Raw genomic sequence first — 15,797 nt, forward strand, 5'->3', positions numbered from 1 at the left:
GAGCCGCGCGTGTGAACGTGAACGTTGGCGCTCGCGTGAAAGCACTCGATTGCTTTAACGTCGAACGATCCGACGATTGTCTTCGCTTTCGACGGTGCTTTCGACGATCCTGATCGACGAGACGTTCATCAGGAACATTTAAATGCATGAAATCGCTGATCATATGCAGATTTCAGGGAAATTTCGAGCGTAATTTTTGACAGCAATTTCTTTTTTTTTTTTTAAATTTTGTAATTGATCGATTGGTCGAGATCGAATTTTAGAATATCATAGCGATGTTCGCGTCTAGCGATATTACGATAGAAGAATACTACATAGTATGTATCTGTGTCATAACGTAAGATTGGCAAATTTGCTTATCACGTTCAATTATACTCGATAAATTTTCAAACTCGATTTTCTCGTAAACTAAGCCTTAAATGAAACAAATTTTATTCCATATTTTGTCCTTCTTTCTTCATAAGGAATCATCTCGTGTCCGCTTGTACACGTCATTCAGCCACACCCTGTATACGAGTACTGGCAAAGTACGTAAATATTTGAAACGGAAAAAGGCATCTGTTACTGGGAAATATTACATATGTTCGGATAACAGAGCGTTTGGATATTAGGGTGTTTGGATAATGGATGTTCGCGGTGTTCGTATAAGGGAGGCACCATTGTACCTAATTTCACATTTTAATTTCATTTCACTTGTACTTCTAAGCTATGTAACGATAATCAAAATTGATTTAACTTACGTACAAATAGAGAAGAATCGACAATTTGTTGAGTTAAATAACTAACTTAAAAAGATCGCAGAGTGGATGGAGATTTAATACGTAAAGGACGAAATATCGATAATATATATGTTTGGTAGAAATTTGTGGGCGTATTTTTATTAAATTTTACGTATTAGATTTAATAGAAACTGTAACACAGTTGGCAGTTTGATCTCGTACGATTGAATATTAGGTTTGACTCGATGAAAGACCGGTTGGTGGCTGCAAATTCTGCAACAACATGTCGTTCCAGCTTCGTTACCGCGTAAAGTCTGCCACTGACGGGAAGTTGCGGCTTCGATCGTCGGGAAACGAACCGAAATTACAGTTTATCAAAGGAGAAAGCCGCGCAATCTGGTAGCGACGCGAGCCAGCCAAGTTTCGATCGCGGTTGAAAGGCATTTCTCTCGTTTCCTTGTGGTGAAAACTTCTCCGGCAATTTGTACCTTTCGCCACGGTGAAAAATTCCCCTGGCCCACTTCGACAGCCATCGATTCTGAAAGAACTTACCTCCCTTACGAAATCTCGCTTGGAAATAATTCACCCGGCAATGTGTGCTTCTTCGTGGAAACGGATAGACGTTCAATTGTCATGTCCATGATTGAAAATTTAAAATTATATCGATGGATTCACTTGGAAACAGATTCGAAACGATGGCATCTTACCTATTATTTTTTTCCATTAATTATTATCGCTTATTTTAGAAACATTAAGAGACGTTAGATTATTATTTTCTGAAGATATTAGCAGTTAATCTTACCAAGCATAGCCAAATGACCGGTTTCAAAATGTAACTTAAAATTGTTCTATCATTTGCATTTCTTTTGTTCGTCTAACTTCATTTAATTTCTTATGTTAACAAAAATTGAGAAATTGATTAATCGGATAATATAAGGATTTAGATAAAGTTAGACGAACAAAAGAAGTAACAACGAATGTACAATTTTAATTTAAATTTTAAAATCCGTCGTTGGACCGGGTCTGGCAAGGTTAGCGTTAAACAAATAAAATTTAACTTGGAAACTGATTTGGAAATTCAGAAATTTTTATAGTTTTCAAAAATTGCCGAGAATTCTGCGTAAATACGTAAAAATGATACACATCGATATAATCACGTTAGATTAAGTGAATGAACGTTGTAAAAAGATCGACACAACGAAGTCCCTTTCAGAGCTGCGAGATGGAAAATAACGATAAAGGCTTAGACGACTAAAGAAAAAATTCCAGCGATAGAAATAAAAATGGAACGTTCGTTTAATCTCTTTTTGAGACTAATAATAGCGTAGACGATGAATACGACTAAAAATCAATGGACGTTAAATGAACGTTTGTTTCGAGGTGATTCAAAGGCAGGACAATTTTCAGTGGAAATCTGGTCTGTTTCAGTGGGACAGCAGTCGGCGCGCGGGGTACCATTTTAATTTGAATCGGGCGTCACGGAAACGCGACCATCGCGGCACGATAGCAACCGCCCTCATGGGGCGTGCTCGTAAAAACTTTTAACGTAATAAAGGAAGTTCCGCGCTGTCTCGTTGCTTCCTTCGGCGCCGGATGAAATTGCACTCGGGGCGAGTGTGTGCCCTCGCCCTCTCGTTCCAACCTCCTCGAATATCTTCCAGCCAGCCAGTTTATCGCCATTTCGCGATCGTCCGTTTCTTGCGGCTCTTTCGAGTTCCGTTGCCACTCTATTCGCTCGAAATCTTCTATCCAGCATTTTTTTCGCTTCTTCTGCTACTTGTTGAAACGTTCCAAGTTCTGTATGTTTTAAGCAGAGGCGGATCGAAACTTGACTTTTAGATTCGCGAAACTTGGACACAAAATTTGACGAGATCTCGAAACTCTGGAAATCCTGAACACTTATGTTTTCTCTATTTCTTTCTTTCTTTTTCAACGAGTATCTATCTTGTCACGAAGCGGAGTTTTATTAAAGCTTTCTTGCAGGAAATCAAGCTACGTCTGTCAGTGCGAGTGATTCTAGCAAATCGGTTAAATTAAATCAATTGAAATGAATTTACGGTCGAGGACTGGAAACTTGTTGAATTTCGAGTGCACGTTCGGATAAAGATACATCGTACAGGTTGTTACGAAACAACGAGCGAATATTTTTCATGGATCAAAGAGAAACGGAGATGTCACGACAAAACAACCAATCTTCCTTTCTTCTGTCTTTCACTTTTCATATTCAGGTATCCTAAGTCTATTGATAATTTTACAGCACATCTGACATTTTGCATTTTTAATGAATTTTACTTTCGCTTGGTATTTATAGAAGAAGACTTCATCTTTCTCTCCATAAGCGTGCTTGATTTGTAATTGAAGAAAGATTTTAGAGAGTAGCGTTAAGATTTCAAGAAGAATAGTGGACGGTCGAATGGAACACGGTGTGAAAACTAATTCCATGATAAATTACGTATCGATGATATACCCGAATGCTTGAAATTATTTATAAGTTTTTTGATTTTTCCTTCTACCAATCGTAAGAACAGATAGCTGATATTACGAAACTCTCACGATGAAGATCCGATATTATCCCTGTTTTCTCAAACTCACGCTACGCCTAGTTTTCTGTATTCTTGTGAAATAACGTTGGAACGGATGGTTCGCGTGACGGACATTCGCAAGCAGGATTTACCGAGACCCGACGACCAAGATTTTCAAGGATCATCCTGCCGTCGAGTTTCGAAAGATTCGGGGACCTAATACGAAATTTACAAGCGGTACGTGCATCGGTTCTGACGATCTCGTCGCTTCGACAAAAGTTCGCTGCATGGTAACTCGTAGTTTGCCATCTTTCATCGTTTCGTAAGAAGGGCCAATGGATGCACGGTCTTTCTGAGCGATCTTCTTCTGGCTATCTTCTTTGTTTCTTGAAGAAGAAACTTCCGTTTGTGGAAAAAGAATTCAACGTGCAAGTCGTTTGGTTGGAAGGTCTCCTTAGAGGAAATAATTTGAAAAGCAGGCGAAGAACGCGAACCGGCGACAAAGTTATCCGAAGAATCTCGAGAAGAAAATTCGGTGCTCGCGATGTTCTATCGGAATTTTTCGGATCGAGAATATTCCTCGATATTGGACACGATGGCGGACCGGTTCTCTTTCGCTTTCTTTTAATTAAATTCTGTTAAGCGTAGAATACCATCCATATTCCGTTCGACCACCCACTTTTCTTCTTGAAATCTTAATGTCACCCTCTAACGCTTTTCTACTTGCGGGTCGAACGTACTTATCGACAGAGAAAGACGGAATTTTCTTCTGTAAATGCCAAGGAAAGGTAAAAATTCTGTTTACAAACCCATCGTCTTATTATTTGTCAATTTTAATGCACCAGTCTGTCCTTAAAAAGGACCAATGGCCTTTAGACCATCGTTCTACTCGTCTCGCTCTAATCCTCTCGAGCCTTTTTATCGAGTATTGTACTCTTGCTAATTCCTGTGATAACAAAATTGACTTTTCCCGGGAAATATAAATACGTTAAAAACTTCGCTCTACGCTCGATGACGATGCCTAGTTACTCTGCGCTAAACCCATCTGTTTTATCGCCTTTATTTCCTCCATTCTTCGTTCTTTACTGCTTTTCTGTATCGTCTCTTGCTCATTTGATGCCATTTTCCTCGTCTTCGTACGACTTCTTACGCGATTGTCTTTACCACTTTACCAAAAAATTGTCTTGTCGAAAAAAGATTCGATTCGTTTAATAAATTATAAATTAGACTAAAACTGAAATTAATTTTTACAATTTACGAATAATCAAATTTACCTTTAAAGACCAAAACTATTTACATATAATTTTCTAAAATGTAGTTTGGAGATGATAAAGGCGAGACAGTCGCACGAGTGAAAACTAGCCGTTCGAGGGTTAAAAAGGAAATTTGAGGTGTTTTAAGGAGTTAGTCGCGACAGACGACGTCGACTAACTTTCGTGAGAATCGTGAGACGGTTTTTGCGCGGGCTGCACGCAACAGAGTCTGTCCAGGGGAACGCAACCAACCCCTTATTGATTTTCCCTGTCGACAGAGGTGTAAGTTTAAGCTTCGAAGAAGGCCACGTGTAGTCGATGGCGCGTTACCTCGGCAAAATAAAAGCGACAAATCGATGCAAGAGCAATTTATCGTGTGACGACGGTGCGCGCTTTTAAATGTCGCGTTTACACGATGGGATACGCCGCGCGGTCCGAGCGAGTAAACGAGCCCTCGATTGATCGTTTTCTACAGAGTAAAAGAGATCTTTCATCGTCCAATTTCGTTAACTTCCTGGAACAACGAACATTCTGGGCTATTTTTCCTTTTATCGAAAAATAAATCGTTCTGGGTTATTTTACCGCAATCTCTTTGTCTTTCTGGCAGATGTGGATGGGAATAATCTGCAGGAGATGATCGAAGAAAAAATTATGAATATCAAATACGAGGTCCAACGTTCCTCGGTCAGAGAAACATCGTCGTAGTAATACATCTTTTATCTGCAAACCTGATAGCAGGTTTTGTTTTTAAAAAAATATTAAATTCGCTGCGAAAGCTGAAAGATTGGAGGAAAATATTTGAATATTTTCAAAGATCAAGTGCAAAGAGGAAATGGAAAGAAAAAAATCCCTGAGGGATAAGTTAAACCAGTTGATGAAATTACGCTACCAATCTCCGAGGAAATATTAATTTTATTTTTTTCTGTTTCATTTCGAAACGCAAGCGTAATTTTTTCCCGTTCTTTCGGAGGCAAAGGAAAAAATTCTCTCGCTCGCACAGGCCGAGTCGAGTCGTGTGGATATATTCCAACACTTTGCAGAAATTTCCATTACTCTTCCCCTTTGTTTTTCCTGCAAATGTTTGGCCGATCGATCGCGAAAACGTTCCCGCAACGCGTGCCGTCAGACAACCCCGTCATCCTGAATGTTCAACCTGGACATAATCGTTAAGGTTTGTAGCGTTGTATCTTGTTTTACAATTTCCATTTTAAAATTATCTCTAAGAAGAATTAATAAACTTCGATAGTGAAAGATACAATGGACAATTGTAATAACATTCTTCAGAAGAATTGAAGTTGATGGTTAATCAATTATGTATTCTTCTATGTAATTTCTACAAACCGCTCAACCAAATTTTCTTCTTCTGTTTTATAAAACCTTTATTATAAAGATAGTTTTACGTTCGAAAATTCTTCCAAAAAGAAACCACGTGTCTATGAAATGAATTTCTCTCTAGCACTGTAATAACCATAATTTCACTGAAATAAAAGAATTCTCTACCTCAACGTTTCTTTAGCCTAATCCGATATTCGAATTTCGTAAGTCTCTAACCTTCCAACGAAAAGAAAAGACCGCAAATCTGCCTAAAAAATTTGTTTATTTTATATAAAGTCGCTGGTGTCTATTTTCAATCTAAGATAATACTCCAATCTTAACTTTAACTAACTTAATCCTAAAGTTTAATGTACCAATAAAAAGAAGAAAAAAAGAAGAAGAAAGAAAAAAGATACAGAAAAAGAAGGCGAAAAGGATAAGAAAGGTTTAAAAAAGTTTCTAAAGAAAACAGACGAGGAAGTTTCCAAATAATGTACGAGAATTTTAAAGGCAACCGGTTACGAGGTTAAAGAGACAACATGGAGGAACGTGAAAGATGAATGGAGAGTAACATCCGCTCCATGAGACGTATCCTAGTGGCGTCGAAACGAAGAACGAAGACGGTCTTTGGTTTCTGGCCTGCGGATGCTCGCTAATCAAATAGAAATTGAATTTCCATTAATAATAGGCCGCAACGTGGTAACGTGATTTCCGGGCATATTGAGCGAGCTTGGCAGGCGCGCGAGAATGATAAAGCTTTTGTCTTAAATGGAGGATGGAGTCGGTGGCGCGGCTGTGTTCCCGCGCGGATCCGGCAAATGGGATTAAAACGATAGAACGCGTCGCTCGACCGCCCTTAAGGATACCGTTAATCCTGCTTACCTCGTAGAAATTTTCTATTTACACGTGTACTCTCACCGACCAGCTGAAATTCTCTTTCTTCCGAATAAGACCAATTATTTTAGAGAATTCAATGTCGCAGCTGTACAGCTTATGGGTAACACGGTTATTCATGGGATGTCAAGGATTCGATCTGTACAGGGATCTATATAGTATCAGATGTTATTTCAGTAGAATTGTTTCACAAATCTATGATTTGGGATAGTCGTACTAATATTACTAATAGTACTATGCTAGTATTATTAGTATTATTAATAGATTTGAATGATGATATCGTCGAATATTAATAAATTTGAAGGATTTATATAGTATCGGATATTATTTAAATAAAATTGTTAACGTTGATGAATTTAAATAGTAGTATTGATATCGCTAACAGATTTCACGGCTATTGGTATTGTTAATAGATTCGAATAATATCATTGTTTGATTACTGTATTTGTCTAAGCATCGCTTAATTAACTGCGATTGGCGAGCATTGTAGCGATTACAATTTTGTAAAGTTTGATGTCGAAATTATACGAACGAATGATACGTAAAAGTGATCGCAAATTGGGTGAGCGAAATTAAAGACTAGAGTTGTTTCGTAGATGACAAGGATACCTAGGATATTAGGATACAAGGATATGTAGAATATATTCGATATGCAAAAGATATAAAATGTGTGAAGTACTCGTGATGATATTCCACCGAAAGTTGAACGACTTGTCTTGGCAAAGTTAAACTGCGAACCACTTTCAGTCGAAGTAATTGATCCAACTTTCACGTAATAGGACATTCGTAGATAGATATTCATCTTGAAAGACAAAGAATATATTTTCACAAACTTGTCGCAATTGTATGGCACAAATAATCGCAATGTAAATTTTTACAAATAGCGCGATATTATTTTATCGCTTGTCTCGCCTTATGAAGTCGATCAGCACGACTTTTGAACGACTCGTATATTTTCTATTTCGTCATTTTTACTATTTTTACCACTTTCGCTAAATTATTCGTGAAACAACGCGCTGCATAAAACTTAACTTGCATCTCATTTGAACGTCGCGCAAAGTTTCCATCGAAACGCAGCACCAACCAATTAGACAGGGCGCTTCGGGCTATGATTTCAACCGGAAGCCAGCGAGTGTAGAGGGTTAATTTAAATTAACTTCATTTATGGGGCGCGTTGTTGCTGGCCTCGTATCGACAGAATCGAATCTGTCGAGCGGAGGATTTCGTTGAATATATAACCAGATAGAAGTAAGTCATTAAAATGCACGTTGAATGCGCTTCGAGCTGACCTAACGGTCGACCAGCGTAATTATGTAACACCGTTTGAAATTGTTAATGAGTCCGCTTTCATTATCACGCTCATTAAGGCTACAGCTGTGGTTATAGTCGCGGGGAGAACGAACAGACAGGAAAAAGAGAGACGCCTAGGCGCACAGGCTGTGTCGCTCAGCCAGTCACAAACCGATTCTAATTGAATACAATTTAACCGTGAAATTAACGCAAAACCGTCGTGTTGACTGGATTGTTACACCAGATCTATCGACATTCGCTTCGTCTTTCGTTACATGATCGATCGCTGTTGGAAATAGCGTTTAGGATTGCACAGACGAATTGTGCAATTATTTTTATTTGAGAATGATACTGAAATAGGCGACAAGAATTTTAGACGTTCGGATACTAACTCGTTCGAATCCTAATCTCTTATTTGTTTAAATATTTACACGAATCTCTACTTTCCAGTAGCCGAAGTATAAATATTCGTCTGCAAAAATCATAAAATCCCAATCTAGTTCTTCTTTCTAAAAATTTCGAACCTTATTTTTCATTTCGAATGTTAACAAACTCTAATCGATATTTCATCATCAGCGACTAACTGGAAAATTCCTTGTAAATTTCCTATGGATCACTTACGAGGAAGGTTAGGTAAATTAGAAAGCTTATGGAACCTTCCGTACAAGTACGTCATCCGTAATGCAATTTTATTTTTCATTGATGGATTTTTCAAAAAATTGTTTAATCAGTTTAGTAGCACACGCAATGAAACGTTGCAACTTTCGCTTAAACTTTTCTTCAGATGTTTTTCACCAAATATTTCGCAAACGAGAAAATCCTGAATTGTCATTAGGATGTGTGATTCCACCCCTTAAAATCGAATTATGACACCAACGCAAAATAGTGTTGTATTATAGATGACGTAGTTTGCTTGTATGCAAAGTTTCATAATTTTTTGAATTTTTCCAGTTTGCCTAACTTTTCTTGTTAATACCATCAATTACTGCAACAAGATCGTGCAAAGAAACCCGGACGACTGATGTGGATATTAATAAAATTAATTAAAAATAAAATCGACGCTGTTTATTATCGGAATTGCTCATCTCATTGATTAATGAATCTCGCGCTTCTTTACAAACGTTTTGCCATTTATTAATTCGTATTCCTGTTTTTGTAGTGATTCTTGTTGTTCTCCAGTACCACTACGCGTTTCTAATCTACGATCGCGGGTTCGCCATAAAAACCTCGTCTTCTTGTCGGGGTTTTACCTTTTTCCTTTCTTTCAGTCTCCTTCCTTCGTTAACTGGCACCGTGTTCTCGAAGGAAAAACGCGGCAAAGCCACGATTCCGACCGGCAAACGCTGTTATAACGCGAAACAGATGGCCGGAAGAGAGAAAGAGGCCGATTATTTTTGCAACGACGGTCTTGCAACCTCTGTTCGTTTCTTTTCTTCTTATCCCGGATATAGAATTACGTGCTGCAATTCATCGATGAATCCGTTTTCCAATTATTTCCCACGTGTTTAATATTTGAAAAGAGGATTTTGATCGATACGGTTAATAAGATCAATAAAGGGATTATTTTAAGGCAGAAAACTGTTATTACATGAACCGTGTAATTGATAACTGATAAACGAAGCGTAATGTCTATCGCCGTTACTTATATCCCGCTGAAAATAAAATAAAGAAAGCAAAGAAGAAAATTCGTGGCAGGTTAAAGAATTTGTCTAATTTCTTGAAAATTTTCTTTCGCAGATGGACAAACAGTGCCGACGCTGTGCGAACTTGCCGCGCGATGTGTCGCCTCTCACATCCCGTTCGAACTGGTGGAGCACGTTTATCCACCGGTTCCAGAGCAATTGCAGCTGAGGATAGCGTTCTGGAGTTTCCCGGACAACGAGGAAGACATCAGACTCTACTCTTGTTTGGCGAACGGAAGCGCGGACGAATTCCAGCGTGGAGAACACTTCTTCCGGTCGAGGAGCGTCAAAGATCCTCTACAAATCGGTAAGCGATCCATAAACTTCGAGTCAATTATCCATTTTTTATCTGTTTTTGTATTGATAAAAATTTATCCAAATTTTTACTGATACTGGTCTTCATCGCAGGTATAATAAGAATTTATAGCATAACTATATTAAATACTAATTTGTGTCTTATATTTTACACGGTAAATGTAATTTATGATCTTTATCGAGTAGTTAAAACTATCAAAGTAAGAGTAGAACGTTTCTTTTATAGAGTTGTGACCGCGGTTCTGTCGTATCGCTTATATAACCACACTACTGAATGTCTGTTCACTTCCGTCTCATACTACTGCCGCTCAGTCGCGCCAGAGAAATCGACTGTAATTCCATCTCAATTTTCATTTGTTTTTAGCGTATCGAAACTTTTCGACCAAATATCATTGACAAATTAATTTCTTTAATTAATTGTTCTACTTATTTCTTAAGTGAATAAACAAAACGCAAAATAAGAACACAGCGAAGCGCTGTATAATATGGAAGACGTGTTTCGCTTATGAAAGTGAATTATACCAGTTTAAACCATAGGTGTCCTATGCATACGCAAATAAGAGGTAAATGTTGCATTTGCAGAAAAAAGAAAGGAAAAAGGAAAGGAAAAATTATTAGACTTCCCAAAATATTTTTATCTAACAAGTTATACATTTACAGATATGTAAATGTTTGTTGAATTTTACGTATAATGTCGCAATTTTGTTTCGCGTTATACCAATATCTTTTATTACACTGGGTTCTTATAATAAATACACTTTTACGCAAACAAAGTCTCGATCAACACCAGCGACTACCAAATAAATTTTCTAAAATCAATAAGATTGAAAAAATGATGATACAAATGGGGAATTGTTCCGACGTTTAATTGATCTTATTAAATTCCTTAACCAGCTGAAGTGCTTCTCGTTATCGACTTTCAGCGTATATTACATTCATTTCAGCGCCCGCTTATAAAGGGGAGATTCCGCGACACTATTTTGGACAGGGTAACGTCAGGGTCAGATTTCCAATTACGTCTATCCCGTCGTGTTTCCCGTCCAAAAGGGAAGCCTCCAGGCAAATCTATGCCCGCTGGTTGCAGAACTTCATATAATACCTCTTTCATTCATCGAATAAAGAAACTGGTCAACTTTCGAACGCCTGAATCGCGATACTGTGAAGCCATTTCGAGTTATCGGTGTAATAACCAGCGACGTCTAAATGACAAGCTGAATGATCGTCGAGCGATATCCATTAATCTCCGATTCTTCTTACATTCCATATTTCTTCATTTAGGTTTAATCACATGAAATATAGCGTCACATTAAATTTCCTACTTTTATGTTTCTATTTTCCTAATCAAACACTCCTATTGGCTTTCAGAAGCTTTCCATTCGTGTGAAATTGTTTCATTTAATTATCGTCATCTTAGAATTGTTCGCAAATCTTGTACAGCTTGAAGTCTAAGAATTCCATTGAAACAATGAGACAATTGAGAAAGTTGTTTTATAGTAATCGCTGGAAACGCGACGAAAGCGAGCTTCACCCGTACCTTTCGCTAAATTTCATTGGAACAATAATTCAGAATGTATAATGCATACGCAAGTATGAAGATTTTCAAATTTTGCCGTTTTCAAAATCGACAAACTTCGCTAGAGAAATAATTCGCAACACGATTCATGCAAATTATGTAGAAAAGTAAGTCTGCCTTTAATTTCGTACCTTAACCATTCAAATTTAATACTAATCGTCTAATTCTAATGGAATAGCCCAGGTTTCTAGTGCTTTGACTATGAATCTAGAATTTGCGAAGAAATAGAGCATTCTGAACGATTCTCCAACTAGTTCCGCTCAAGCGCGCGTTCCATCCCTTCGTCCTATTCACAAAATAATCTCACAGACAAGGAAGCTTCTATTCGACTAGCGAATCGACGTTCACGAGAAAGGTGCTTGGAGGATCCACGACGAAGCGTTGGAATTTAATCCTTAATTTCATTGTTTGACCAAGCTGTTCCTGGCTGGTTAATTTCCTCGAGCTAATTTGCGCTACGCTCTGGGTATAAACCGACGTCTTCCTCTTTGTGTTCCGTTGTGTTGGCTATTCACGACCCCGGGCGTTAGTTTCTTAATGCGCCCGAAACGACGTCTTTATCTCTTCGGTCCGTTTAGGAACCTCGTATCCAACTTCTTGTCGCTGTGTCATCTTCTTGTTCGTAGTTCGAAGTCGAGTCTCCTTCGTGGCTATTAAAAGTTATAAGATTTCTCCAGGGAATTCTTTCGACCAACTTTTTTTTTTAATTAATTGTTAATAATAGGAACGTATCGTTTCTTATGTTTTTGCAAAGGGGACATAACGCGCTATGATTTTTAAAGTACAACGTTATGCTTATGGGCTAAGGTCGTAAGAAAAGATTTTAGGAATTTTCTTTTTTATGTTGCAGGGTTCCACCTGAGCGCCACAGTGAATTCACAGGGGTTGTTGAACGGGGTAAGATCACAGTTCAATGTGGCTGTGACGTTCGATCGACGGAAGATCACGTCGTGCAACTGCACTTGTTCCTCTAAGGCCTATTGGTGTGCTCATGTGGTGGCCGTGTGTCTTCACAGGATACACATGGTAAATAAAATTATCCTGCAAATGTTTTATCGTCAGAAAGTTCTTTAATTAAAATATCAGTAAAATATAACATTCAGTTACAAAACCAGTAACTTAAATAATAATTATTTTCTTCATCAAGACGGGAAGTCTCAGAGGAATTTTATTTAATTAAAGCACACGCTATACCAGTCGATTTCACTATAAACAAGAATGAAAGAAATAACTCTAGACAGAAGTACTCCTTCGTTTCTTCAGATAATTTCAAATTATCGCCTTTTCATTCCAGAAAGGACGATCAAACTAATTTGTTGAAAAAGAAGAATAAAGGAAAATAGACATATTTATATTTGGGATAATTAAAAATTTTTTTTTAATTTAATTGGTCATGTAGAGGGTTAATTGACGCGATCGCAAAACCTAAAATTCATTATTTGTAATCAGCCGACACAGGTGTGCCTGAGAGCTCCAGTTAGCGAATCCTTGTCACGTTTGCACCGGGAACAACTGCAAAAGTTCGCGCAATATCTCATCAGCGAGCTACCACAGCAGATTTTGCCCACTGCCCAACGATTGTTAGACGAGCTACTGTCGGTTCAACCGAGTACCATCAACAGTTATTGCGGTGCTCCGGATCCCACGGCAGGCGCCTCAGCCCACGATCAAACGTCTTGGTACCTTGATGAGAAGACCCTGCACGACAACATCAAGAAGATCCTCATCAAGTTCTGCGTGCCCGCTCCGATTGTCTTCAGGTTATTATTGTCGCATTATCATTCTTCGTTATTTCATCCTTCATCTTTATTATTGTTTCTTACTGTTCCTTATTGCGTGCTGCTCTTACTAATCATCGTTGATCATTCGTTCTTATTGTTAATCTCGTGTTCGAGTTCTATAATTTTTGTTACACTGTTATTTATTTTTATACAGAACAACTGAAACTTGCAATTTTTCATAGAATCAAAGCTGCAATGGAAGACATTTCTTGTATCACGAGTTCTGAACGTACCTCCATTTCTATGCAGGGGGCGCGATGAAATTCTCACTTAATAATTACAACGTTGAAAATTGATTTACTGGAACGTATTGTTCCAAATGCATGAAATTTTATTGTGAGAAACGAATTAGCGGTTGTCCCGAATTAAACACTCTCAGCAATTTTGCCTGTTACTCATAATTCATCGAATTATCAAATTCCTAAATTACCAAACTATGAAATTTCCAAATTCTCAAATTTTCAAATTAATGATATACCAAATAATAATAATTTATATAATAATATACCAATAATAATTTACGAAAACGGAGAAGCATATATGCAAGTAATTTCGAAAGAATATTTTTTTACCTCTCTATCAAAATATTTCCATTAAACTTCAATGTTTTTTACATTACATTCTTAATTACAGCGATGTTAATTATCTGAGCACCACTGCGCCTCCTGCAGCTGCCGAATGGTCCTCGTTGCTGCGACCGTTGCGTGGTCGGGAACCGGAAGGCATGTGGAACTTGTTGTCGATCGTGCGCGAGATGTTCAAGAGGACCGATCGCAACGCTATACCATTGTTGGAGATCATCACCGAGGAGTGTATGGCGTGCGAGCAGATCCTCGTATGGTGGTTCAACACAAAGGTAGCTTTGTTGAACGGAACCGGATATGGCGGTAAGCACAACATGAACAGCAATGTGCACGCCTCGCAGCACGCTTGCTCGTCCCTCTGCGATGAAATTGTCGTTCTATGGCGACTGGCTGCCTTGAATCCTGGATTATCGCCCGCTGAACGAGATATGCTCCACGGGCAGTTTACTGCTTGGCACATGAAGATCATCGACAAGGTATATATAGCATCACGGTCTTCATTAGTTGGAAGTTACTGCGTGTCTGACTAAAGACGGTTCGTTCCACTTACTTTTATTCGATTTACTTCGTACGCGTCTTTTTCCATTTTTAATTCAGGTTGATGTAAATTAAACGATTTAAATAATTGATAAGAGAAAGAGCGATGATTGAAGTGAATTACGAAACTTCAAATCATCTGTACTTTATTTTCATGTATATGAATATTCTTTGTAAGTATATAACACTTGTTAATATATATTATATTACTGAAATAACCAAAGACTGAGAAAGTTCGTTTCACTCTGTACATGTATATATGAATATTATAGCGTAAAAGTTCTAGTGGTTTTATATTTGAGATATTGTTATATAGAAAGTTAGATACCTTTTATTAATTCCTGTATAAAATCTATGTCTTTGAATTGAAACAGATAATGACGGGCTTCTTTATTTCTTGTTAAGGTGACAAAAAGTCGGGGCAGTTCGGTGACGCACAATTCACATAACAGAAATAATGGCAGTAGTCACAAGGATTCATTGAAGAACGACCTGGCTGTGTTCACCGGATTTAAATCGGCGCTCGAGGCGTGCTATCTGGATTGGGAGGAGTACACCTTGCCTGGTATCACGTACACCGCCGGAAGCAATCCCATGTATCATTGTCCATTCACCTGCTTTCGGCATGCTGGCGATACTAGGACCGAGGTGAACCAGGTCAGTTCATTAATTCAACCCATTTTTTCAAATGAAGCTCCTGCTACATAGAATAAAAAGAAATCCTACAAAAAAGTGTCTTCTTTAACCTTTTGGTATACGTACGTACTTTTTCGAACATACAAAATTGGAGATTTTGAAAAATTAAGCAATCCTTCTCTCCCTTTTCTTAATACAAATACATCTTTTTTTTATATTAAGCTCCTAACATAAAATACATTTTTAAACGTTAAAAACGTAGGTGAATTCGAGTGCAGCCGTGTTAAATTGTCAACCGCCCGTTTCCCATCACCACGGTCGACGACCATTGAGTTTAGGCCTGGTAGAGTTTAGTTATATGGATAGAAGACGGCTGAACCCGCGAGAGTGTTCAGGACTATGTTCACGAAGCGGTGGCGGTGATGGAAACCGAAGTAGCGTCAGCTCAGAAGGTTTCTGCGAGAATGAGACCGACATGCCCGACATTGCCGAGCCTCAAGTAGTTCTCGTTAGAAGATCTTGCGCTCAACTAAATAATTGCGGGGATACAGACTCGCAGGTTTGTATCGAGAAATAATTCACTTTCGAATGTCGAGATCAACTTGGTGTAGGCTTGCAAAGATCTGTGAAAAAAGATTGTAGAACGTTAGAAAAAAATATTAAATTAATTGTAAGTGCTGTTAATTATTACTGTAAT

General features: G+C 38.1%; 2 protein-coding genes across 2 annotated transcripts in view; one reads left to right on the forward strand and one right to left on the reverse strand.

Annotated features, from left to right (window-relative positions):
* Rps14 (ribosomal protein S14) overlaps positions 1 to 15,797 on the reverse strand; it is a 110,222-nt gene that overhangs the window by 87,466 nt on the left and 6,959 nt on the right. The gene's annotated exons all lie outside the window — the stretch shown is intronic.
* The window catches only part of Dora (zinc finger SWIM domain-containing dorado), a gene marked incomplete at its 5' end in the record, with an annotated part of 106,562 nt that overhangs the window by 79,446 nt on the left and 11,319 nt on the right, over positions 1 to 15,797 (forward strand). Inside the window, 6 exons of the mRNA XM_072008227.1 lie at positions 9,730 to 9,981; positions 12,413 to 12,588; positions 13,012 to 13,322; positions 13,977 to 14,403; positions 14,870 to 15,121; positions 15,363 to 15,659. Of these exons, the coding sequence (XP_071864328.1) occupies positions 9,730 to 9,981; positions 12,413 to 12,588; positions 13,012 to 13,322; positions 13,977 to 14,403; positions 14,870 to 15,121; positions 15,363 to 15,659 (1,715 nt within the window). The remainder of the gene's footprint in view (positions 1 to 9,729; positions 9,982 to 12,412; positions 12,589 to 13,011; positions 13,323 to 13,976; positions 14,404 to 14,869; positions 15,122 to 15,362; positions 15,660 to 15,797) is intronic.

Source organism: Bombus fervidus, chromosome 8 (genome assembly GCF_041682495.2).
Source record: "Bombus fervidus isolate BK054 chromosome 8, iyBomFerv1, whole genome shotgun sequence".
Classification (NCBI taxonomy): domain Eukaryota; kingdom Metazoa; phylum Arthropoda; class Insecta; order Hymenoptera; family Apidae; genus Bombus; species Bombus fervidus.